Consider the following 25,097-nt stretch of genomic DNA (forward strand, 5'->3'; position numbering starts at 1 on the left):
TCCAGAGACCTCTCTCTCTGGAGTGCTGTCCTCTTTTATCCTCCCAGAGAATGGGCGTGGGATAATGCAAGGGCTTCTGGGAAGAAGTACTCCAACCAATGAGCTTGCTCCTCTTAGAATTCCTAAGGTGTAAACTCCCTTTAAAGGCCCAAACCAAAGGTCTGAGCCAGAGAACTGTCAAATCAACCTGAGTTCTCACCTTGTAATTGTCCAGACAACCTGAATTCTCACCTTGTCACTCTCCAGACAACCTGAGTTCTCACCTATTAATCCTAACAGAAAAGGAACCTTTGGGGGAAGGGTGCTCCTGACTCTCTAACCCTTTGTGAGGGGCATACCCTTCCCATACAACTCCCAGATAAGTAATCTCCTTCAATTGGAAATCTTGCCTAGGGCATAGTCAATGTCCTCTGTTGAGTTGTTCAAACTGCTCCCCCAGCTGCAGGCCAGAACTAACCTGAAATAACCTAAGATTTGTCAACCCATTTTTGCTAAATTCCTAATCTGGAGTTTGCTTGATAAGAAAGCATACTGTCTTAGTGTAAATAAATCCCCTTTTTGGGTCTGTAAATTCTTTCAGATTCTTTGTAATCTGTGACATCTACCAGAGGGGATCTCTTGTCTTCAATTCTTGAACCTCAACAATATTTTTACCCTGGGGCATCTGTAGGACTTCATTATCCACAGAGAATCCCTCTTCAACTTCGTTTCTGTGCTCAATTTCTTCCATCAGGTTAATAGACACCTTTGGCAAAAGCATAGCTTGGTTTTATGGCTTGTATTTTGTTCATGGTTTGTGATGTAGTAGTATTAGTTTTGTTATATCTATATGGAATCTTGAATAATTTTTAACATCTGTTATGACTGAGAGACATGTTATTGAAAAAGTGTGTTCTGTAGAAATCAAAGACTCTTTTTTCTTGCAATCGCTAAACAATAATCTCAGGGAATCATGTAGATAGGGATAAAGAGTTAAAAAGAGACATAAATACAATTTATTGGTATTTTTAGAGAGGATGACCTTTAATTGGTTTCTTAATTTTTCTTCTTTCCAGAGTATCTTATGCATAGTTTCCAAAGTGATTTTCCTTAATAGCAGATTTGATCATGTTAATATTCTACTCAATAAGCTCTATTTATTTCCTCTTGAATTTTTTTTTTGGCTCTTAACTTTTAATGATCTTCATAAACAAGATCTCTCTCTCTTTCCAGTCTTGCCTGCCAAACCTGCTTCCCCAAAGTAGTAGCACTGGCTTTCATGTTTTCTTTCTTTCTTGCTTGCTTGCTTTCTTTTGCTGAGGCAATTGGGGTTAAGTGACTTGCCCAGGGTCACAGAACCAGGAAGTGTTTTCTTACTTTGCTTTTCAGTGAGTAGTGCCTTTTCAGTGAATAATGGCTACCTGTTCTCTATTACTCTTAATTATCTGGCATTCTTATCTTGGTTAAATTTCAACTTCTCTTCTTTACTGCTAGTACTTTTCCCTATAAGATTACATCCCCATCCTGATTATATCTTGTGTGTATACAGTCATTTTCACATTATCTCCCATTAGAATGTGAACTACTTGAGGACAATTACCTTGTTTATGCCATTTTTGTGTGTATGTGTCCTCACTGTTAGCACTATCTCTGGTATATGGTAAACATTAAAAAAAAATTTTTTTTAATTTTTAAATTTTTATCTCTTTTTTAAAAATTAATTTTATAATTATAATTTTTTGACAGTATATATGTATGAGTAATTTTTTTTATAACATTATCCCTTGTATTCATTTTTTCCAGATTTTCCCCTCCCTCCCTTTACTCCCTCCCCTAGATGACAGGCAATCCCATACATTTTACATGTGTTACAGTATAACCTAGATATAATATATGTGTGTAAACCAATTTTCTTGTTGCATGTTAAGTGTTGGATTCCGAAGGTGTAAGTAACCTGGGTAGATAGACAGTAGTGCTAATATTTTACATTCAATTCCCAGTGTTCCTCCTCTGGGTGTAGTTGGTTCCATTCATCATTGATCAGCTGGAAGTGAGTTGGATCTTCTTTATGTTGAAGATATCCACTTCCATCAGAATACATCTTCATACAGTATTGTTGTTGAAGTATATAGTGATCTTCTGGTTCTGCTCATTTCACTCAGCATCAGTTCATGCAAGTCTCTCCAAGCCTTTCTGAGTTCATCCTGCTGGTCATTTCTTACAAAGCAATAATATTCCATAGCCTTCACATACCATAATTTACCCAACCATTCTCCAATTGATGGACATCCATTCATCTTCCAGTTTCTAGCCACTACGAAAAGAGCTGCTACAACCATTTCCCCTCTTTAATATTTCTTTGGGATATAAGGCCAGTAGTAGCACTGCTGGATCAAAGGGTGTGCATAGTTTGATAACTTTTTGGGCATAGTTCCAAATTGCTCTCCAGAATGGCCGGATTCTTTCACAACTCCACCAACAATGAATTAGTGTCCCAGTTTTCCCACATCCCCTCCAACATTCATCATTATTTGTTCCTGTCATCTTAGCCAATCTGACAGGTGTGTAGTGATATCTCAGAGTTGTCTTAATTTGCATTTCTCTGATCAGTAGTGATTTGGAACATTCTTTCATGTGAGTGGATATAGTTTCAATTTCATTATCTGAGAATTGTCTGTTCATATCCTTTGACCATTTATCAATTGGAGAATGGCTTGATTTCTTATAAGTTAGGATCAATTCTCTATATATTTTGGAAATGAGACCTTTATCAGAACCTTTAACTGTAAAAATATTTTTCCAATTTGTTACTTCTCTTCTAATCTTGTTTGCATTAGTATTGTTTGTACAGAAACTTTTTAGTTTGATGTAATCAAAATCTTCTATTTTGTGATCAATAATGATCTCTAGTTCTTCAAATTCCTTCCTCCTCCTCAGGTCTGAGAGGTAGACTATCCTCTGTTCCTCTAATCTATTTATGATCTCATTCTTTATGCCTAAATCATGGACCCATTTTGATCTTGGTAAATGGTGTTATTTCCAGTTTTCCCAACAGTTTTTTTCAAATAATGAATTTTTATCCCTAATGTTGATATCTTTGGGTTTATCAACCACTAGATTGCTATAGTTGTACCCTTTTTTGTCCTTTGTACCTAATCTGTTCCTCTGATCGACCGGTCTATTTCTTAGCCAATACCAAATAGTTTTGGTGACTGGTGCTATATAATATAGCTTTAGATCAGGTATACCTAGACAACCTTCATCTGTCTTTTTTTTTTTTTTCATTAATTCATTTTTGTATAGGTTCCATGAACTGCTGAGAAGAAAGTATATTCCTTTCTATCACCATTCAGTTTTCTTCAAAGGTCTATTATACCTAGTTTTTCTAATGTTATATTTACTTTTTTAATTTCTTATTTGTTTTGTGGTTTGATTTGTCTAAATCTGAGAGTGCAAGGTTGAGATCTCCCACTATTATAGTTTTACTGTCTATTTCTTCTTGCAACTCTCTTAACTTTTCCTTTAGAAAGTTAGATGCTATACCACTTGGTACATATATGTTTAGTATTGATATGGCTTCATTGTTTATGCTACCTAATTTTAGCAGGATATAGTTTCCTTCCTTATCTCTTTTAATTAGATCAATTTCTGCTTTTGCTTGATCTGAGATAAGGATAGCTACCCCTGCTTTTTTGGCTTTACCTGAAGCATAATAGATTCTGCTCCAACCTTTTTACCTTTACTGTGTATGTATCTCCGTGCTTTAAGTGTGTTTTCTGTAAACAACATATTGTAGGGTTCTGATTTTTGATCCAGTCTGCTATCTGTCTCCGTTTGATGGGAGAGTTCATCCCATTCACATTTACAGTTAAAATTACTAATTCTGTATTTCCTGCCATCATATTGTCCCCAAATTATGCTTTTTTCCCTTGACCCCCCTGAACCCCTTCCCCAATATTTAATTTAAAGACCCCACTTGTGACGAGCAGCCCTCCCTTTTTAGTATCCCCCCCTCCTTCCAAATCCCTTCCCTTTTCTTGTACCCTTCCCTTATTCCCCTTTTCCTTTTCCCTTTTCCTCTCCCCCCTTTTAATGAGGTGAGAGAGAATTCTCTGAAAAACAAATATGTCAATTATTTATTCTTTGAGCCTACTCTGATGAGAGTAAGATTCACACAATGTTTCTCCCCCTGTCTAAATTACCTCAGATATGGTAGATTTTCTATGCCTCTTCCTGGGATGTAGTTTCCCTTTTTTTATCACTCCTTCCCCTTTTTCTGATACTACTCCCTTCCCTTTACTACTCCCCCCCTTTTTTTTATATCAGTAAAATCAAATTATCCATGCGGTCTTTCTGTATATCCACAACAGAGATACAGTTCTCAAGAGTTCTTTTTACCTTTTTCTGCTTCTCTTCAGTCTTGTGGATTTAGATCAAATTTTTGTTTAAGTCTGGTTTCTTTTTCTTAGAAACAAATGGAATTCCTCTGTTTCATTAAATGACCATCTTCTTCCATGGAAGAAAATGCTAAACTTAGCTGGGTAGTTTATTCTTGGTTACAATCCTTGTTCTTTTGCCTTTTTGGAATATCAGGTTCCAGGCCCTTCGATCCTTTAATGTGTAGGCAGCCAGATCTTGAGTGACCCTTATTGTGGCACCTTGATATTTGAATTGTTTTTTTCTAGCTGCTTGCAATATTTTTTCCTTTGTTTGGTAGTTCTACAGTTTAGCCACAATGTTCCGTGGAGTTCTTTTTTTAGGGTCTTTTTCAGAAGGTGTTCAATGAATTCTTTCAACGCCTATTTTTTTTCACCTTCTGTTTCTATTATCTCTGGACAGTTCTCTTTGATGATTTCCTGTAAAATAGAATCTAGGCTCTTTTTTTGATCATAATTTCCGGTTAGTCCAATGATCCTCAGATTATCTCTCCTAGGTCTGTTTTCCAGGTCTATAGATTTTCCCAGTAAGTATTTGACGTTATTCTCCAGCTTTCCATTTTTTTTTTTGTTTTGTTTGACTGATTCTTGGGTTCTCAATGAATCATTCATTTCTATTTGTTCCATCCTAATTTTTAATGAGTTATTTCCTTCATTCACATTTTTTAGTTCTTCTTTTATGTGCCCAATTGAGTTTTTAAATGAATTATTTTGCTCTATTAAATTTTTTCCATTTCCCAAATGTTTTTTTTTAAGAGTTATTTTTCTTTTTCCAATTCAGAAATCCTACTTTCCTCTATCATAACTTCTCTTTCCTTTCCCCATTTTTCTTCAAACTCTCTTAACTTTTTAATAGTCTCTTCTAGGAGAGAGTTATGTTAAGGGGGGCAGGTATCGTTTCCCTTTAGGCTGTTATCTGCCGACTCTCTACTGTTAACTTCCTCTGGGTTGGATACCCACTCTTTCTCTGTGTAGAAGGAATCAATAGTTCTCTTCAGCTTTTTACTCATTGTTAAAAATCTGTTAGGGTCTGTCCTTTGGGTAAGAAGTTTATTTATTTATTTACCACCTTCCTCCCAGACCTCATGGATGCAGCGGCTCCTGTGCCTGAGCTAAGAGAGAGCTCTGGGAGAGAATTCCCCTCCCCCTACCCGGAAATGCCTCAGAGGTGATATGGCTGCGCTGTGAGGGATGCCCAGTGAAGGACCTCAATGTGTGGCCTAGCAACTGCCCTGAGATTTAAGACTGAACAGTAAAGGCAACACAAAGCCCAGCCAATGCGTCCCGTGGGGCGTGGATATCAGCAGCTGACGTGAAAAACCCACTGCGCTCAAGCTGGACGTGTCTGCCCAGAAACAGTCCCTATTTCAAAGGTTCTGCTTCTTTGAGAATTCCGGAGCTGCTAGAGTTCCATTGCCTCAGGGTATGTGGATTAGATGTTGCCTCAGGCTGTGTCCCAGCTGTTCAGGCTCTTAACTACCCCAAGGTGAAGCCTGGGACAGCAGAAGGCGGCTTCACAGCCCTGCAGAGATCTGTTAGGTCACTTCCGGATTGGGGTGGTTTTAGGATCTGGCTTTATATTTTAAAGTGGCTTGATTTCTCTTCTGAACTGCTGTTTTATAAGCAGAGAAGAGCTAACAGCCTGTGTCAGATTCCTCTATCTCAGTGGCTTCTCTGATCCCAGAGTTCTCTCCAGCCTTATCGGCACAGTGTGCTAGCACCTAGTTTTGTCTGTGCTGGCCTTTTTTCTTCCTCCCCTTGGAACTGATCTTTTCTGTTAAAACTCCATATTCTCTTCAGCTGGTAATTTGTGCTTTTTAATCCTTGTGGTTTCTATCAGTCCAGTGTTATTTTTGAGGCTGATTTAATTAATTGGTAATGAGGAAAGAAGGGAGCTTACAAATTCATGTGTATCTTCTCCGCCATCTTGGCTCTGCCCCCTTAAAAAAATTAATTTTTACAAAAATTTTATGCATAGGTAATTTTCCAGCATTGACAATTACAAAACCTTTTGTTTCAACTTTTCCCTTCCTTCCCCCTATCCCTACCCCCTGAATGAGACAAGGTGAGATCTTTCAAGACAGTCGTGAAAATCAAGTAAGGTTTCATCTACTTTTGATTTTGAGTAGGCCTGAAGGATTCTGAAGATCGAGCCAATGGCATAATTGCGTTCCCCTCTCATGATATCATTTCCTTCCTATTTCAGCCAAATATGGGCAACTATGTACTTATTGGTCAAGTTCAATTTCGTGGGTAGATCTCGAGTTTAGAATGTAAGACTCTCAGCCAATGAGGATGAGAGTCAGTGGTGGGAGGGGGTGTCCTGCCCACAGGAGGTGCTTCTTCTCTTCGATTGTCTGCTCAAAGGGTGGGACACCCTTCTTGAGAGAATGTAAAATAAACTTTGATTTTCTCTAGAGCTCTTTTCAGCTTTTTTATTAAATGGTGACCCCTCACCATTTCCGTACCACACACCCCAGATGGTAGGTTGACCAATACTTGTTAAATATGTTAGAGCATAAGTTAAATACTACATATATCCAAATAATTATTTAGCTGCACAAAAAGAATTAGACTTTGAAACAGTGTACGATTAGCCTGTGAAGGAAATCCAAAATGTAGACAGACAAAAATATAGGGATTGGGAATTCTATATAGTGATTCATAGTCAACTCCTAGAGTTCTTTCGCTGGGTATAGCTGGTTCAGTTCATTACTGCTCTATTGGAACTGATTTGGTTTATCTCATTGTTGGAGAGTGCCTTGTCCATCAGAATTGATCATCATATAGTATTGTTGTTGAAGTATATAATGATCTCCTGGTCCTACTCATTTCATTCAGCATCAGTTCATGTAAGTCTCTTCAGGCCTTTCTGAAAACATCCTATTGGTCATTTCTTATCAAACAATAATATTCCATAATGTTCATATTCATGGTAAACATTTAATAGATGCTTAATGACTCTTGATTACATGAACTATTATCTTTTTATGGTGGTTGGTGGTGAGGCAGTTGAGCATAAGTGACTTGCCCAGGGTCACATAGCTGGGAAGTATTAAATACCTAGGGTCAGATTTGAACTCAGGTCCTCCTGACTTCAGGGCTGGTGCTCTAACTGCCACCAAGCTGCCCCTATGAACTATTGTCTTAAGGATCAAATATAAGTTCTTCTCTTTGACTTTTGATGTCCTTTACATTCTAGTCTTGGATTATTTTTTGATTATTATTCTACTTTACTCCCTTCATACTGCTGTACTCCAGCCAACTGTGTCTTTTTTCTTGCTCTTATTACATTATATCTCACTTCCCCTTTCTATATCTTTCTACTTACTGCCCCTTATGCCTCTAATGCCTCACTTTTTTTTATAAAATACCTCCTTTCATTCTTAAATGCCATCTTCTACATGAAGCTTTTCTTGATTCTCCCCTTCATCTTCCCTTCTTCCCAAAGGGGGGAATACTCTGCCTTCACCAAAACAAAATAAAAACTTATTGTGTATATTTATTTTTTTGTCTTCTTTATGTATATATTCTCTTCCCTAATTTCCATTAGGGAAAGCTCTTTGAGATTAGGATTTGTTTAATTTTTGCTATTGTATCTCCAGTTCCTAGTTTGTGACATTGTAATGCTTATTGATTGATTATTTTCTTTCTGATTTTATATTTTTTACATCTCTTACTGAGTTGTAAAATGATAAAGATGTGTTTCATTGCTGAAAGCCTACTTATTTTCTACTAAATCCCTCTTTATAAGCAAATCCTTAATGCCTATATAGGAAATTCTTACAAAACTTTTGTATAGATGAGAAAGCCAGGATTAGAACCTAGTTTTAAAACGAATACATTGTTGTTTTCACTATAGTATTGAAATGGACAAAAGACTGGCCCCTTCATCCCTGGGTCAAGGGGCCTTAGACTTATAAGAAAATGTTGCTTAAACTAAATTAAGGGAAGTGTTATGTTCAGACTGGGCCCCATCCCCCGGTTCATGAGACCCTAGACTTTCTGAGAAGTGTGTGTCTAACAGAGTCAGGACACTATTTCAAAACATGCCGACAAGTTCCGTTGTGTGCTCACTCTCATCCAGACACTTCCCCATTGTAAACGAGAAACTGTGTCAGTGATTCCCAAAATTTATAACCACAAGGTTGTACCAGGATGTGGCAAATGGGCTTAAAAGTGTACTTCACTAAAGGTTCGGGGCTGATCTGTACTAGCTTGTCTATTGGGCCCAGTCACTGGCCGGCTAATAAATGATGCTTTAAATTGAATAATCTGGTCAGAGCTGTCTAACTGATATCTTTCCATTTCTGTATGCTATACTAATTCATAATTTATATACTTTGACTGGAGTTTATTTGTGTATTCACTGAATACTAAGGGTGAATTTTATCATATTTGGGGAGCAATATTTTTGCCAGTGAGATGAATCTCTAGTTATAGAAATTAATGCATTAGTAAGTTTTCTTATGCATTTCCCACCCAATTTAAAACTATATATATAAAAAGAATGAAAATAATATTTAGTTTACTAAACATCCCTATTGAACTTGTTCATTGTAGTGTGTGTGAATATTCTCTCCCAAAAGAACATGTGCTTTATGTGGAATTGTATAGATGTATGATATAGGTAAGTATTTCCAACATTTTTGAATATAAGGTCCTATTTTTAATGAAAATTTTTTCTTTCAGATGCCTAATATTACATAAATTGTACTACTTTTATTTAGAAAGGCAACATAGTGTAATAGATAAGAATGCTGGATTTGAAACTGGAAAGACTTCTATGTCCCACCTCTTATATTTATTAGGCTATAGTTAGTACCTTGGGTAATAATTTCCTTTCTTTGAATTCAATTTCTCTCTCTGTAAAATAGGAATAAGATGCTATTACTTACCTCAGAGTTGTTTTAGAATCAAATAAGATAAATTCTTTGCAAACTTGAAAATGTTAAGCAAATGTCAGTTGTTATCAATATCATTATTATAATAACTACTACTACTACTACTTTTAAAAGCTATAGGTTAAGCATGTAAATAACAAAAAGTTATCATGAATCCAATATTTTAAAGATTTATTATTTTAGTATTTAGTAAGCATTTATGTACTTTTGAAAAAATATTTGATGTTTACATACATGATACATTTCTATGTATATGTTTGTGTATACATCAAATCTGAAATACAAATTCAATCTGAAGAGGGTATGTTTGCTTCTTTGTGTATATTTAGGTTTGTATATCCTTGCACTAAGTCCTTGATACCCAGGTTTGGAACAATTGATAAAATTGTAAATACTAGAGAAATTCAAAGGGAAGAGAAATATAGAGAGAGGCAGAACATTTCAGGCAGGAGAGTTATAGTCAGTGGAAATACACAGAGATGGGAAATGAGATGTTATTAAGAACACAAGGACAGTAAGGCTGGATTGTAGAGCATACAAAAGGAAGTCTTTAAAATGTAAAAAAAGAGAGGAAAAGGTACCTTGTGTATGGCAATTAAGTGAAGGTTTCAAAAAAGTGGTAATACTTTGACTTGAATTTTAAATAGAGGATATAATTCAGATACAGGAAAAGCAAGGGTAAGCAAATTGCTGTCATAAAGCTATTCTAATAGTGTTACTGGGGAGGAATGATTAATTAGGGAGCATGAGTGGAACACTTTCACCAGGTTGGAAGATGTGTCATACAAAGATAGAGCAAGAGGGAAAACTAGAGAGGTATATTAGGGTCACTCTATTTAGATCTTTGAATGCTAGAATTTTGTACTTTATTCTGTTGGCAATTGGAAAACTGTTTAGGTGCCTCAGTGAAAGTCGAGAGCCCTAGGAAAACTCATAAACTGATGCAGAGTCAAATGATTATATCCAGGAGAATATTTTACACTAATATTGTAAAGAAGCAATTTTGAAAGACTTATCTCTGATTGATGAAGGTTTTTTTTTTTTTTTAATTTCAGAGGAGCTTTTGTTTGTAAATATAAACAAAAGTATTCTCGGGAAAATTAATCTTACAGTAGTGTGGAAGAGGATTTGGAAAATATGGAAACTATGATGGTTCAGTCATGACATGATAATAAACTGGACAAGATGGTGGCATTGGGGATAGAAGAGAATGTATATATTAGACTCCCCCCCCCCCCCAGGCAATTGATGTTAAGTGACTTACCCAGGGTCACACAGCTAGGGATTGTTAAGTGTCTGAAACTAGATTGACTTAAGGACTGAACCACCTAGTTGCAGGAAGAATTGAGAGAACTTACTGATTATGTAGATCAAAGATAATTCCAAAGTTTTGAATCTGGAATGACCGAAAGAATGTCAACATCATAGCCAAGAAATATTCAAAGGGAGTCTTTTGGAAGCAATTTCAGTATGGTCTTGTTTATTAGAAGTCTGGGTAAAAATATCCAGCAGTTTGCTAAGAGATTTAAGTATTCTATGGCAATACTTTTTTGTTGTAATAAAAAACCAAAAATCATTTAAAGAATGACTAAGTTATGGTATGTAAATGTGATGTAATAATTTTGTACCTTAAGAAGTGATAGAAAGAAATAAATATTTTAAAGTACTTAATATGTTAGGTATGAGTATCTCCATTTATAGTTGAGGAGACAGGCACATTGATTTACCCTCCATCATACAGCTAGTAAGTGTCTGCAACCAGATTTAAAAGTCAAATCTTTCTAATTCCAGGCACAATCTTCAGTCCTCTGTCACTTAGGGATTCAAAGAAACTTGAGGTGACTCCATATAAACTGATGCAGAGACAAATGATTAGATTCAGGAGAGTATTTTATGCAATTTCTACAGCAATATAAAGATAAACAATTTTGAAAGACTGAACCTTGATCAAACATGATCCCAAAGAACTGATGTTGAAGCATATTTATGTGAACGAATGGAATTGAGGCATAAAATAACCCAATATTTTTAATCATGGCTAATACATGGCTTTGTTTTACTTAATTATACTTAGGAAGCATCTTTGAGGAATTCCTGCTAACATCAAACATCTCTCCAACTACAATAACAAGGAGTAACAAGGAGATTAATTTTTTTTAAATGGGAAGGGAATTTGGTGGAAAGGGTAGATTGAGCAAAAATAAACAGGGTCACTGAAACATTTTTTACGTGCACAAAAGGGAAGTTAAGAGAGAGACAGATAAAATGGATGAAATTTATAAGTTTAATTTATTATGCTTTAAGTAAGCTTAAAATGATTCTACTGGAGATTCATGATTTCATATACAATCTACTTTTTGTTCTTTTTATATGTAAATGTGCATTCTTGTTGATGTTGATGAAGTTCAAAATTATTTAAAAATGCTTTTTAAAAAAATGTATTCATTATTGGAGATTAGGAGACAGGTCAGGTTAGGACATATAAATTTAGGAGTAATTTTCATAGAGGTGTTAGGTAAAGTCAGAAGAGTAAATGATATACATTATTGGTGTTGTGGCTATCTAGCAGAATAGGAGATTGATGAGGTGAGAGAATTGAGGGTAAGAGATCCCCTCTGGTCCCTGCTGAATTCGCAAACCTGAAGTCTATGGGAAAAAGGGAATTTATTTGCACTAAGAAGAAAGCTTGCTAGGAAGACAGCTTTCTTAGTGGGCAATGACCTGTTAGGAATATAGTAAAGGTGGGTTAACACTGAGAAGAAAATATCTTCAGCAGTGGGAAAATCCTGTTAGGACTTCTGAAAGATGTCTAGGTATACAACCCTAGATTTATTGGGGCTGCTTTGATCTTTGCCCCCACCTGGGGGCCAACTCCTGAGAGACTGATTTTCAATTCAATTAAATTCAATTCAAAATTGAATGAGATTACTTAACTGGGAGTTTGAGCCACTCAATGCTGACTATTTCCCTGGTGGAGATTTCCAATTGAAAAGAGATTACTTATCTTGGGAAGAGGGTGGCCCCTCCTAGAGGAGATCTGGAGACCCCAAATCACCCTTCCCTCACAGATTAAAGGAGATAGTTTTAGGGCCTCCCCAAAAGGGACACAATTTATATCAAGATGGCATTGGGTAAAATTTGTATTTGTTATTTCTGATTTTAAAAGTACCTGAAAATAATAAATGTGTTTCATTGAAATATTAATTAAAAATACCTTTTTTTCCCCAAATAGCTACTAATTAGTGATACCTCAGTACATATTCAGCAACTTTCTGATGAGGTCTAGAATTGGGGTACTTAAATGAAATTAGGGTTTAATTGAGGTCTAGTGGCAGGTTCGGGGTACAGGGAGTCAAATGGAGCCTTCCTTTCAACCCTTTTGGATTCAGTGCGCAAGGATATGGAATTAAATGAGGTCTAGTAGCAGCACAAGAGTCCCCTGTAAAGGAATTTACAGATTCAAAAACCTAGATTGGTAAAAGAGGTTTATTATGGGGTTTGGAAGTAGTAAAGTTGAAAGATAAGAGGGCACCGGAAGCAGTGTTCCAGTGGGCAGAGATCTTTGGTGCATAAGGCTGCCATGTTTGGGACCTCTGCAAAGAGAGGACTACAGTCTGGCTCTTTTATAATAGGGGGGCTTTGGCTACAAGCTGAAGGGGGCTTGTGGGTAGAGTCCCAAGGTGGCTCCTGGCTGGGTTTCAGCCTGGGTTAGAATTTGAATTGAATTCAATGGGTTTTGGGACTGAACTGTCCCTACCCAGATAACAAGGATGAAGCTGTTTGTGCTTGGGATGGAGTCCCCTCCCTGAGGCAGAATCAAAGGAGGTTTTCTCCTTTGAGGGTTTTTCAGAGTTTTGGGGTCCTCTTCATTCCCCCCTCAAGCAGTCAAAACTTAAATTCTTTTAAAAGAAAAAGACTTGGGGCAGTGTCCCTTATTGAGGCGGAGGTGAAGGAGATTTTCTCCTTCAAGGATTTTCAGAGTTCTGGAGTCCCCTCTTCATTTCCATTTAGCATTGTATGGGATATCTTTTAAAGATTTCAAAGGCCTTTTAATAAATCAGAATCCCTTTGCTATCAGTGATTAGTAAAACTTGACTTTGAGGTAAAACTTAGCAAGAATAAAGTAAATAGTTAAAAATGGTTGAGGATAAAAAGAGAAAAACTAGGACCAAAGAGCACTCTTGCCCCAATCTTTTAATTCTAAAAATGTTAAATATACGAAAAATCCCTTCTTTTGTGACTTCTTAAATATGTTATGAATATTATATCTTTCTGTAGGATAAATTTAATTTAAATATTAAGAACTCTAAACAACGTGGTATTCTAACATTCTCCTAGTGTATATAGTGTATAGTGTATAAAGACATTGATTTAATGTTAAAATTGATTGTTGGGGACAGGGAGGAAACTTAGGACAGTCACTGACATATATAATTTAATTTGGAAAGCTAGCATTTGCATACTGTATCAGGTTACCTGATTCCTCAGAGGTTAGAGATTAGGAATTAATTCACAGAGGTTTTTTTTTTTTTTTTTTAACAAATTAGAGAAATAAGAAAATGACAGAAACTTGTTTGAATTTAATTTTAATTGAACAAGTTGGCTTTTCCTAGACTTCATTAATTGTATGTCTGAAGTCTTTTCCTGCCGGTGATGCCTTTTATATATCCTGAAAATGGCCTAGGAAAGAGACACTTGTGATCAATATTGATAGAGCATATTCACTAAATTTGGAAAGAGGAACTTAATCTCTGACTAGCCTTTCTCTGCCTGCTAGAAGGAGGGACTTAGCAGGCAGCTCCCCTTTCTGTCAGAAAGGAAAACTCTTTTTTAAAGGAGTAATGCTATGTTTAATTACTGTATTTTCAAAATTAACTGCTACTAAATAATAAAGTTTTCTAAATCTCAATCTGTTTACTAAATCTCTAGGTAATCTAGATTTAAGAAATTGTTAGTTTGCCTTTTAGCACTGGCCCTTCCAAATGAATGTAGCTTAATTCTATAAAAAATATTTGGTTTATGTTCCATTAAATAGGTGTTCATGGTCTTGTTCTTATGTGTTTACTTCTTTTTCATTCTTTTATCTTTAAGCCTCCCCCTGGCAACTTCTCTAAAATATTAACTCAAGTGTTTTTGTTTGTTTATTTTTTAAATTAGGAATTGTGGTGCTTGGAATAAACCGATCTTCTGCCAAAAATGCTCTCAGTAAAAATCTTATAAAAATGGTAAGTAAACAGATAAATCTTTTTGCTGCTTATATTGTAAAGATATGATACTGACTTGAATCTGAAAATGTTTTTTCTCTCTCTTCTTTCTTTCCTCCTTTATTTCTTTGTAGCTATCAAAAGCCGTGGATACTTTGAAATCTGATAAGAAAGTGCGGACTGTTATAGTCAGAAGTGAAGTCCCTGGAGTATTCTGTGCTGGTATGCAAATATATTTTGTTCTAAAATTAGAAAACTGACACAGAAGCAGTGTCCAAATTGCAAACAAATCTTAGATATTTTAAGAAGAAATATCTGTATCATGTGCTTTATCTATGAGAAGGAAATTGTTAAATTTATGCTGAAATGTCTACTCTATTTCATTGAACTGTCTTTCTGTTTCTTAGATAGAATCAGATAGCTTTGGCAATTACTGCTACATAATGTAGTTTAAGATCTGCTGTGGCTAAATCTGTGGCTTTACATTTTAAAAAATAATTTCCTTTCATATTCTTGACTTTTTGTTCTTCCAAATGAATTTTGTTATTGTTTTTTTCCAATTAGTAAAATAATTTTTTGATAATTTTGTAAAAAACAAAGTTTAGCAAAGACTTCACTGACTCACTGATGAATGTAGGAAATATTTTATTTTACATTCTTGCATAAATGGATGCCTTAGTTATTAGACAAAGGCAGTTTTTATTTGCTTTCCCGAAATGCAGGTCCCTCCCCCATTTTCCATTTATTGAGTGTTAGAGAAATTACAGAATGAGTCTCCACTTCTCATTAGTCTCATTACCTAACCAGCTCCTGCCCCCTAGGAGCTTACATTTTTAAGGAGCAAAGTCCAAAGGGATTCTTTTTCAGATCTTAGGCCACCATCCCTGATTACTAAAGCCAGTCCCTGCCCTCAATGAACTTAAATTCTTATGGAGGCAAAGTCCAGAGCAAATGGAACACAATGATCAGATCTAAGAGAAATTAACAACTTGATCAGAAAGAAACACTAGAAGAAAATGTCACATATCTACTATTAAAAATGATGTGAAAAACAATTAAAAGGAAAGATAATTTAAGAATCATTGAAGTTTTTAAAAACCATAGGAAAAAATAAAGAACCTAAACATATTTCAAAAAATTTGAACTGACTTAACACCTGAAAGAATCCTAATAAAAGGGACTATCCCAAGAATTTCATAACCAACATCTAGAGCTTCTGTGTCAAAGAAAAATACTGCAAACATCTTAAAAAAACACTTTATATGCCAAAAAGCCAGAGTTAGAATTAATTACACTAGCAGCTTCTTGTTTAATGAGAGGAAAGCTTGGAATACAGTAATCCAGAAGGGAAACAATATAACCTTATAGCCAAGAATAATTTATCTTGCAAAGCTGGGCATTTTTATTATATTTTCCTCCCAATCTTTAATGGAATAGAGGATTTTTATGAATTTCTAAAAGGCCAGAGGTAATGAAAAATATTAAAATACAAAAAGAAAAGTCAAGTGCAACATAGTAAAACTTTTTTTCAGTCAGAAGAAAATGCATGATGATTTGTGTTGGCAAATAATAATGGGTAAGGGAGAATAAAAATAAATGTTCCTTCATATCTTTCATGTCTTCAAATGACCTTAAAGGAATTAAAATTTAAAAAGGGAATGTTATGGAGTTATTATTTCTATCCAAATTTTTTAAAGAGGAAAGAGAAAGGTTGATAAAAAGAGTACACCAAATTGGAAGGAGGAAAAAGGTGGTGGAACTTGTCATTTTTCATAATTGATTTGCAAAATAAAAAAAAAAAAAGCATACAAATATTGAGAAAGGGCTTGGGAGAGTGGGCATCAGATGAAATTCACCCTTATCTGAAATGCAATAAGGAGAATTGGAAAAAAAAAATCAGTCTGTTGTAGAAGTACATAAAAATCAAGAAAAGAGAGGAAGATGTTTCACCTGAAGGTGAAATTAAAATAAAAAACTTTATAAAGAACTAAAATCTTAAGAGGATATACAACATTGGGGTATGGTTAAATATTAAAAACAGAGTTGAGGTAAATGAAAAGGCAGTTTATTGGAGAGTACAGGAGATGAAAAGATCAAAGGTACATATAGCAGGGTAAATCTTGGTAAGGAGAAGAGTCATTTTGTTCAAGTTCAAAGGGGAGACCTCAAAATGTTGGGGATCACAGACTAGTCAGTGTTGCAAGGTGTCTCAAAGAATTTGTAGGCTTGAACCCATCTCCAAATCAAAGGGCAAAACTTATTGTAATTGTAACGCCAATTGAAGTTGGCTAAGTTCCAAAAGGATTTTAGCTAAGAACCAAGGTTATAGGACAAAGGTAGATTAGAACTTCCTATTATTTACTAATTTTATGGCTGATAGGTAGGTTTGAGGAGTAGTATTTACTATTCTCTCAGAAACTTGGTTATCACTGACTAACAGATTATCTATCTGACAATCAGTAATGTTTGTAGGGTATTCTAAGGCCAGAAGACTTTAGAATCATTGACAAATTGTTAGAACAGAAGCACTTAAGGTCAGGTGACCTCCTCACTGCTATGTTTGACCTAGAAGCTATGCTCCATTATTTTTCCCCTCTAAAATAGTTTGAATCCCAAATTTATTGGAGACAAAGTGACTGAGATCTCATCTTCTGAAGCTGCTTCATGTTGATAAGGAGTGTAGAGCTGTTAGCCCATGATATTCAGATTGAACAAGTAGTTGAAAGTTCATAGCTTGGAGTCTGGAGGAAACAAATGTCACATGTAGGTTAAAAATGAAGGGCCAAACATGAACAAAAAAAAGAATAACTAAAAATGAAGTCAGTATAGGGACAATAGCCTAGAGAAAGATTGGGTGAGATAAGGCTATCATGAATGTCTCTTATTCAGTTTTCTTAGGATAAATCCCAGGGAACATTTCCTGCTTTTGTTTCCTCAAAGGAGTAGGAGTAATGGGTAGAATAGTGGCATTATAGTGAAAGGAATGCTCAGGTGCCCTAAGGTTCAAGCACTGTAATGTTTAAAAGGCATTAATCACTGGGTAGAGAGGATGACATGCACATTGGAGACAATAATTAATCTTAAATGGGTTTTGATCTCCTTTAGTAAAAACTGGAGCCTTTTCAATCTTACAAGGGAAGGCTTTTACCCAATTATTAAAGGTGTCAACAAAAGCAATTTGAAGCCTCTCATGTATAAAATTTATCTGCCAGTCTTCCCCTAATATGTATCCCTCCTCCAGATAGGTTTCAGGATAGAGGGTTTAATAGCCCTTTCAGAATTTACTTGGGCACAAACTGGGCAATTCTGATAGATCTGTTGAATTAATTGTTTCTCCTAGCTTGTGACCAGTAAAAATAGGGATTTTACAAGGGATTGGAAAGCATTTATTTTTCAAATGAGTTGCTTGGTGTAGGACAAAGAGAGTTTCCATTGACTTTCCTCTGGGGTTAGAAATTGACCAGAAGGTATTTGTAACCACCCAGAGGGGAAAAGGGTGTATGTACCTCCTTTCTTTATCAAGGACTTGTTCCTGAACTATGATGCAGTGAAGGAGGCCGGGAGCTGGGGAATTAAAGGTGCCATGGTGAGGGATAAATAGACAGCAGTATGGACAGTAAGTCCATCTGCAAGTCTGTTTCCCTTGGCCTGAAGTAAATGCCCCTCAGTTGTCCTATACTTAATATAACAGAAACTTCTCTAGGTGCATGGATAGCTTGCAGTAATTGTTACCCTGCATACTTAATAGGGGAATATTTGGCTGTCAAAATTCCCTTTTCTTTCCATGTAGCCTCATGAGCATGCAAAATATGAAAGACATATTTGGATGGATATATAGATGTTTACTCTTAATCCTTTCCCCAATTCTAAAGCTGTGATGAGGGCAAAAATGCTCTGAACCTGGTAGATATTTAGAATCTCCAATGATTAGCCTAGGATAAGCTCAGAGGCTTTCTCAATTAGAAGGGCTATTGTTAGAATTCTTACAAGATGCTAAGTCAGTGGAATTGATAGAGACAATGGTTGTTTAGCAAGGTGCTTAACAGTTCTCTAGATGTACTTAGTATTTATTAGAGTTCCACAAGATTCACACCTTTAAGAAAACATACATAAGGAGGAGCCCACTAAAGGACAAGCCCACTCTCAGAGGAGGAGACACATTCATTTCAACTTCCACCTTTTTGCTGGCTGGAGATATTTGGAGGAAGAGAGGCTGAAGCTGGCAGAGGCAAAGGACTAGCGGCAAGAGTTCTTGGAACCAAGGAGAGAGATAGGCCTCTAAGAAAGCTAACTGGGCCCAAGGAAGGAGACAATACTTGGAAAGAGAAAATAAAGGATCTGGACTTTAATTGCTGACTGCATTTGAGGTGATTATTAATCTGAACTGCAACAAAGGCTGCTTCCAGAAGCCCCCTAAGAAACCTGCTCCCAGAGAACATTTTATTTTAGAGAAGAACATTACAGGCTATGGCAGCCACTGCTCTAAGGTGTGTGGGTTACCTTAAAGACACGAAGTTTCTTTGAGAAGTAAGCTAGAAGTCTGGGTTAAGGTCCCAGGGATTGATTCAAGAGTCAAGACCTCTAGAACCTGGCGCAGTCTTTCATCAACATAGAGTAAAAGGCTATTTAGGCAGGGCTAAGACTGGGGAAGAAATTAGTTTAACTTTCAAGGTCTTAAAAACCCTTGTCCTGATCAGGGCCCCATTTCAGAGGAATTGTGTCAGGGGCTGGAATAGAATCATAGAGGGGCTTGGCAATAACCCAAAATGGGTAACTAGATCCTACAAAATCCAGCCATAGCCAGGAAAGTACACAGTTGCTTTTTTGAGGAAGGTTCTGCTTCCTCTCTGATGTGAATAAAAGGAAGGTCCAAATACTTAATAGATTAATGCGCAATGTGGGCCTTTAGACAAAGAAACTTCATAGCCCTGGAAGGCTAGGAAGTTAAGGGTCTTTACGGCTGCAGCCAGAGAATCCTCTTGGGTGGGGCTGCAGATCAAGATAATCATCTACATACTACATAGCCAGTGCCTATCCAAAAATATAGGCACTGTCACAAAAGCCTTCTATGTTATAGACGTGTCTGCCCATGTTAATTGATGGGGATTATGTTAACCTGGGTTTTCTCCCTTCAAAGGTAAAAAGAAATTGTGTGTCTTTATGCAAAGGTTTGGAATAGAAAGCATCTTTAAGATCTAAGGTAGAAAACCATTGTGTCCCCTGGGATACTTGTATTGGGCTTATGGGCTTCATGGCAAATGGTCATTTGCTCTGATAATAGAAATTTGCTATAAGAGGAAAAAGCAGGGACATGATTATAATAGCATCAGAACAAGTTCTTCAGTCTGAGAGCACATACATGACAGGATAAAGCAACCTTAGATCTATTTGACAAACAAATCATGCAGTAACAATTCCATCTCATAGCCAGGCTCAGGAATAATTAGGTTGGGAACAAGAAAGCAGAACTGAGAAACTGAGCCAAAAGGATCTGACCTTGAGCAGTGGCTAAGGTTGTCCTCCCAGCTTTTGCCCAGATATCATGTTCACCTATGACAATTAAGGAAGGCATTCCTTTGAGTAACTTAACAGCATTTTTCTTGAATGGTGGATTACTGACTTAATGAATAGGCAATCAATTTCAAAACTCAAAAGAATATTAGTTAGTCTCCAGAGATTTTATCTCTAATATCAAATTTTATTAAATGAAGTTTAGGGGTAGGTAACATTATTTTTAAAAGTTTACCAGGACTTTCACATATAGGAGATTTTATTTAGCATGTAGATTCTTATTAAACACATTGCTTGTTTAGAAGCTGTACATTCTAAACAGGCTCTTTTCTCAGGGCTGATGGCTTTGCTTACCTTGATGTTTTCAAGAAAACTGGCAAGCTTAAAAATTAAGGGGCAGAGAAAGAACTGAGCTTGCTGTTGTTTCATCTTCCTCCCAACTCTATGAAAGGAGAAAAAAGTGCTACACACCCTCATACTTGGAGGTGAACTGATAAGACTTTCACCTCAAGTCTTTTATTCCCCACACAGTAATTACCAATTTTAGATTTAACATGATGACAATAATTCCAAATAACTTAGTTTTCAGTTTTAAAATTTTCCTAAATAATAGCCTAAGTAATTTTGCACATGTAATTTAGGGAATTAGGTATTTTCACCTTAGATTTTAATTTGCAATTAATTTTCTAGCAAAGGCGAGAATATCTAATTTCCTAAATTACATATACAAAATGTTATAAAATGAGATTAAAAAGGCTAAATAAACTTTCCACATTCTTTTATTCAATTTATTCTCTCCCCAGTTATTGTGGCTTTAGAAATTCTCAGGTATAATATTTGGGCTACCTTTCTGGAGGACCTCAGGATCAACCTTGATCTTAGTGCAGGAGGTAGGGGAGCCACCGGGAGGATGGTCAAAAAATGGAATGTCTCATGTAGTCCTTCTCAGTCCTTATATACCTTAGTACAATTACATCATTAAAGCTTCCTGAATATGTGTGAACTAGAGATCCATTACATCACCATACTAAGTACTAAGTATATATGTGAGCTAGAGAACTATTATCTCATCAATTCCACTGAATTAACACCTTGCTTCAAGTATACTTCTCCGAAAATCCAGCCTCTACATCTCTCACTTTCTTTTGTTGTAGAACACAGGTGGTCACACCCTCCCTGACTTCTCAGGAAGAGAGGTGAAAACACCAAAAAGGAGGTGATCATATCCTCCCTGACTTATCAGGGAGGTGAGAACACCAAACCAGATATAATTAGCATGTTTCCTCTGGAAAGGGTCTTACTTGAAACAGGTATACATAAATCCATCAGAATGGGAGGTATTACACAAGCACATGATAATATAACACAGGCTAGTAGTGATGTAACAAACAATATGAATCAACATAAAGACTTATATATGTCCATAAGTCCTAGAAGGAGTGTATATAAATAACAATTACACATACACCTCCTTCTGCAGCTAAGAGATAGTCTAAAACCAATTATACATTACTTCATATGTCAGAGAATCCAATGATTCCTACAAGTTTTGAAGTCCAGCAAACAGTCTCATTGACAATTTTTGATGTTAATGAGACAGTTGTTAACAGCTATGCTTTTTCAGTGGCACATGTAGTCAGAAATAGAACCATCTGATGTTTCTTGGGTCTTTTTCTTTTTTTCAAGGGTCTTTCCCGTCTCTCTCCGATGGACAAGATAAATATGACTTGTTGACACTCATGATTCCTTCTCCATCTGTAGAGATACAAGCAAACCCTCTCCTCCAAGCAGTTAACCTATCTGGTCCCTTGCAATCACCACGTTCTGGATCATTCCATATCACCTAGTGGTTATCTAAAGATAGTGGAATTGCTCACACGGGACACTGCCCTTCCAGCAGGTTATAAAATCTTTCTGCCAGAGTCAGTGCATCTTTATCCAAAAAAAAAAAAAAAAAAAAAAAAAAAATAGTGTAAAGAGATAAATTTTAAAATTCTTTAGGGTTACCTGTGACTCCTCCTTTCTTTTGTTTTTGGAGGAACATCTTGATGTCTCTGTTTTTCCTCTCTACTATTGCCTGTCCTTGAGGATTAAAAGGCATGCCAGTGGTGTGTAAAATCTTATACTGTGCACAAAAGTATGCAAAATGTTTAGAAGTATATGCAGATCCATTATCTGTTTTTATTGCTTATAGCACATCCATAATTGCAAAAGCTCTTATAAGGAATTCATTGACTACTTGGACAGCCTCTTTTGCTGCTGGTATTGCAAAAGTATATCCTGAAAAGGTATTTATTACAACATGTATAAAAGACAGACAACCAAAAGATTTATAAAGGGTTACATCCATTTGCTAAATTTCACTGGGTCTCAAACTATAAGGGTTTTTCCCTGGAGGTAGCGTAGGAGCATGGAAAGGAAGACAAGCTGTACAGGCTTTTACTAGGCTCCTGATGAGGTTTAGAAATGGGGTAACTAAATGAAATTAGGGTTTAATTGAGGTCTAGTGGCAGGTTTGGGGTATAGGGAGTCTAATGGAGCTCCCCTGCAATCCCTTTGTATTCGGCGCAAGGATACAGAGTTAATGAAGTCTAGTGGCAGGGCAGAGTCCCCTGTAAAGGAATTTACAGACCCGAAAACCTAGATTGATAAAAGAGGTTTATTATGGGGTTTGGAAGTAAAGTCTAGTAAGTAAAGTTGAAGGTACACCAGAACCAGGGTTCCAGTGGGCAGAGAGTCTTTGGTGCCAGGCATGGTGATGGCATGTTTAGATCCTCTGCAAAGAGAGGACTCCAGCTTAGCTCTTTTATAATAAGAGATTTAGCTAACGGGGCTTGTGGGTAGAATTTCAGGTTGGCTCCTGGCTGGATTTCAGTCAAGGTAGAATTTGAATTGAATTCATTGGGTTTCAGGACTGAGCTGTCCCCACCCAGATAACAAAGATGAAACTGTTTGTGCTTGGGGTGGAGTCCCCTCCCTGAGGCAGAGTAGAAGGAGCTTTTCTCCTTTAAAGATTTTTCAGAGTTTTGGGTCACTTGTCACTCCTAGCTTCCTCTTTTGTTATCCCAAATTGCAAATGTAAAGCTGGAGTAGCCTGATGAAATTTAGAATGAGATTCTTGGGCTGCCTGAAATAATGGAGGCCAATATGGTTAGAAGGTTATCTGCCTTCTAATTATCATAAAAAATAGGACCTGGAAGTCCACTATGAGAGTTGCCATGTAAGATATAAATCTTACCTAGATGCTTTCTCACTTGTTCTTGAAGTTCCTTAAAGAGCTGATTTTATATATATGAGGCTATACATTTTATTTGGACTGTGGCAATTCTTTGTACTATACCTACTGAATAGGCCAAATCAAATATTATATTTATATCTCCTAGATAATGAGTAAGAGCTAAAATGGTTACATACAATTCATTCTGCTGAGTGGACTGAAAAGGAGTTCTGACTACTCTCTTTATAGTTAAGTTATGAGAGTATACAGCACAAATGTTTTGTTTGGATGCTTCTGTAAAGGTAGTTTGTCCTTTAAGAGGAACTTTAGAAACCTTTTCTTCAAGAATCCATCGCCAATTATGTAATAGTCTGGTTTTTATTTAATGGAGACCTGTGTACAAAATTTGGAGCCATGGCTAATAAAATTTGCCACTCTGGCATGGTTTCACAGCATACATTAATTTGTGCATTAGTATAAAAGGTGTATATCTTGTCAGGACTTATCCCAGATAATTTTACTACTCTCTTAATGGCCTTTAATAAAGTTCTAGCCACAAGCACTGGGTAAGGAATAAGGCTTTGTTCTGGTTGTGCTGGGAGGGTCACCCACTCTATTACACTATCTCCTTGATGAAGAACTGCTGTGGATGCCTCTTGTGTAGCAAAAACTTATATTTCCAAGGATTTTTGAGTGACTCTTTCAAACCACATTGAATAAAGCCAGTTCAACTTCTCTTAAAGCCTCTTGAGCTTCTTTTGTAAGCAGAACGTGCTGAGTTTAAAGTAGTGTCTCCTCTTAAAATGTCATATCATGGTTGTAATTGATAGGTGATTAAACCTAACACTGGACACATCCATTGGATATCTCCTATCAGTTCCTGAAAGTCATTTAAAGTATTCAACTTCTCTGTTCTTAAAGACAGTTTTTGTACTATAAGCACCTTAGAATATACTTCATATCCTAAATATTGAAAAGGATAGTGTCTTTGAATTTTTTTCTTGAGCTATATGCAATTTGTAGTAGACATGCTTCTAACATGGATATCATCCACATAATGTAATAATATAACTTTTGGAAATGCTTTTCTTACTCAACATACATTTGGCACATAGAAGGGCTAGTTTTCATTTCCTGTGGCAAAACTTTCCATTCATGTCTTTTATAAGGCTCAGCTAAGTTGATGCTGGGTACTTGAAAGGCAAATCTTTTCATATCCTCCTTATCTAGAGGGATAGAATAGAAACAATCCTTAATATCTATAACCCAAAGAGGCCATTCTCTAGGCAATTGAGTAGGAGATGGAAGGTCAAGCTGAAGTGTTCCCATAGTTTCCATCTGTTCATTTACTTTTCTCAAATCAGTCAATACTCCATTTTCCAGGTTTCTTTTTTTCTTTTCTGTTCTTTTCTTCCTTCCTCCCTTCCTCCCTTCCTCCCTCCTCCCTTCCTCCCTCCTCCCTCCCTCCCTCCCTCCCTCCCTTCCTTCCCTTCCTTCCCTTCCTTCCCTTCCTTCCCTTCCTTCCCTTCCTTCCCTTCCTTCCCTTCCTTCCCTTCCTTCCCTTCCTTTCCTTCCTTTCCAACAAATACAGGGTAATTCCAAGGACTTAGAAAAGGTTGTAAGTATCCTTAGTCAAGTTGCTCTGAAGTGCCTAGACGAGAGAAAATACAGGACAACCAAAGTAATGTAAATTTAAGAGTGTTTACTGCTAGCTAATGACTGAACCCCACCAGAACAGGGGAGTCAGTATCAAGTGATTTCAGACACATATTTATAGGAAGAAACATAACAGTTCCCTAATACATTTGTCATACTAAAGGAATTTCATCCTAGACAGGAGGCAAAG

At 36.4% G+C, this 25,097-nt stretch overlaps 1 protein-coding gene across 8 annotated transcripts in view; it reads left to right on the forward strand.

The window, feature by feature from the left end:
• Positions 1-25,097, forward strand: part of AUH (AU RNA binding methylglutaconyl-CoA hydratase) — a 222,321-nt gene that overhangs the window by 17,945 nt on the left and 179,279 nt on the right. For all 8 annotated transcript variants that reach the window (XR_012484554.1, XR_012484553.1, XR_012484555.1 and 5 more), the window contains exons 2-3: positions 14,477-14,544; positions 14,658-14,745. Coding sequence is in view for 5 of the 8 variants with exons in the window: in XM_074280673.1 (XP_074136774.1) it covers positions 14,477-14,544; positions 14,658-14,745 (156 nt within the window). In the remaining 3 variants the exon portion in view is untranslated. The remainder of the gene's footprint in view (positions 1-14,476; positions 14,545-14,657; positions 14,746-25,097) is intronic.

Source organism: Sminthopsis crassicaudata, chromosome 1 (genome assembly GCF_048593235.1).
Source record: "Sminthopsis crassicaudata isolate SCR6 chromosome 1, ASM4859323v1, whole genome shotgun sequence".
Classification (NCBI taxonomy): domain Eukaryota; kingdom Metazoa; phylum Chordata; class Mammalia; order Dasyuromorphia; family Dasyuridae; genus Sminthopsis; species Sminthopsis crassicaudata.